Source organism: Galeopterus variegatus, unplaced genomic scaffold (assembly GCF_000696425.1).
Source record: "Galeopterus variegatus unplaced genomic scaffold, G_variegatus-3.0.2 Scaffold1543, whole genome shotgun sequence".
Taxonomy (NCBI): domain Eukaryota; kingdom Metazoa; phylum Chordata; class Mammalia; order Dermoptera; family Cynocephalidae; genus Galeopterus; species Galeopterus variegatus.
Window position 1 is genome coordinate 108,312 of NW_007727654.1, and position 1,317 is coordinate 109,628.

Sequence of the window (1,317 nt, forward strand, 5' to 3'; positions counted from 1 at the left end):
ACAGCTGCCAAAAAGAAAAAAAAAAGAAACGACAAACCAGGACGCTCAGTTTAATTTGCATTTCATAGTATACGTATGGCCCAAATATTACTTACGCTAACAAATAATTTGTTTATCTGAAATGCAAATGTATCCAAATATTGCACAGAATGGGACATATTTATGATGACATATGATTATGTCATATGACTTATGATTCACTGTCTATCTGAAATGCAAATTCAGTGGGCATCCTGTATTTTATCTGGCAACCCTAACCAAGAGTGGACGACCAACCTGGTTGGCTGGGACTGCGCAGTTTCCTGGGATGTGGGATTTTTAGCTGTAACACCCAGAAAATCCTGGGCCAGCCACTATGGTTGACCTCCCAGGGTTTACTTTGTGGGTTTTTTTTTTTTTTTTTTTTTTTTTTTTTTTTTGTATCTTTTGATTTGAAGCAAAGGGTCCAGCCCTGGTGGGGGCAAATGCAACTAAAAGCAGAGCTGGGGGGCTGGGAAGAGTTCTGGGTTCCACCCGCTAACCCCCTCTGTGCCATTCCTTGCAGATATGGATGCAGAGAGAGAAGCTCTGCAGAGCATGGCCTACCCCGAAGTGCAAACCTTTTGCCAGAAACATGGCTTGATGTTCGAGGTAAGGTCTGCCACAAGCAAGGCTGACCTCACAGGTGTGTGACCCAGGAAGTCACAGCAGACCCTTCGCTCAGAAGGGCTCCACGTACCATTCAATGCTTTGCTGTTGAGTCTTGAAATTCATGATGATTTTTGGACAAGGGGCCCACATTTTCTTTTTGCACTGGGCTCTGCAAATTCTATAACTGGTCCTCATGATACAGCCATGGAGGTGAAAGTCCTTGGGACTGTGGAAAGGCAGATGGAAGGATTAAGTGACCAGCATGGTGGGTGGTGCAGCACAGTGGCTAGCAGTGAACGCTTTGGAACCCAGCTCATCCACTGACTCCCTTGCGGTGTGACCTTGGTTATGTCACTTAACTGTCTTTGATTTCTGTTGTCTTTGTTCTGCCCTCAGGCCTCCTGGCCCTACACCCACTGGGGCAGCTCCATGAGGAATATGAGGGCTGTGGGATTTGGGGGAGGGTGTGGAGGTGGGATGTGCCTTTTTCTGGAGTGCTGATGGTGTACCTGCTGGGCAGCCTCATTATCGACCCCAAACAGCATCTCCTACGACTCTCAAGCCAATCCTGGGCTGGGGATGTTGTGGCTTGCACATTTTGAGGCAGAGACCAATGATCTGTCTTTGGAGTCTCAGCTTAAATGGCTGCTGCCCTTCCTTGCCCTTTTTTTTTTTTTTTTTTTTTTT

At 46.5% G+C, this 1,317-nt stretch overlaps 1 protein-coding gene across 1 annotated transcript in view; it reads left to right on the plus strand.

The window, feature by feature from the left end:
* NWD1 (NACHT and WD repeat domain containing 1) overlaps positions 1-1,317 on the plus strand; it is a 76,659-nt gene that overhangs the window by 5,481 nt on the left and 69,861 nt on the right. The window contains exon 2 of the mRNA XM_008577573.1: positions 545-630. Coding sequence (XP_008575795.1) covers positions 547-630 — 84 coding nt within the window. The 5' untranslated portion in view covers positions 545-546. The remainder of the gene's footprint in view (positions 1-544; positions 631-1,317) is intronic.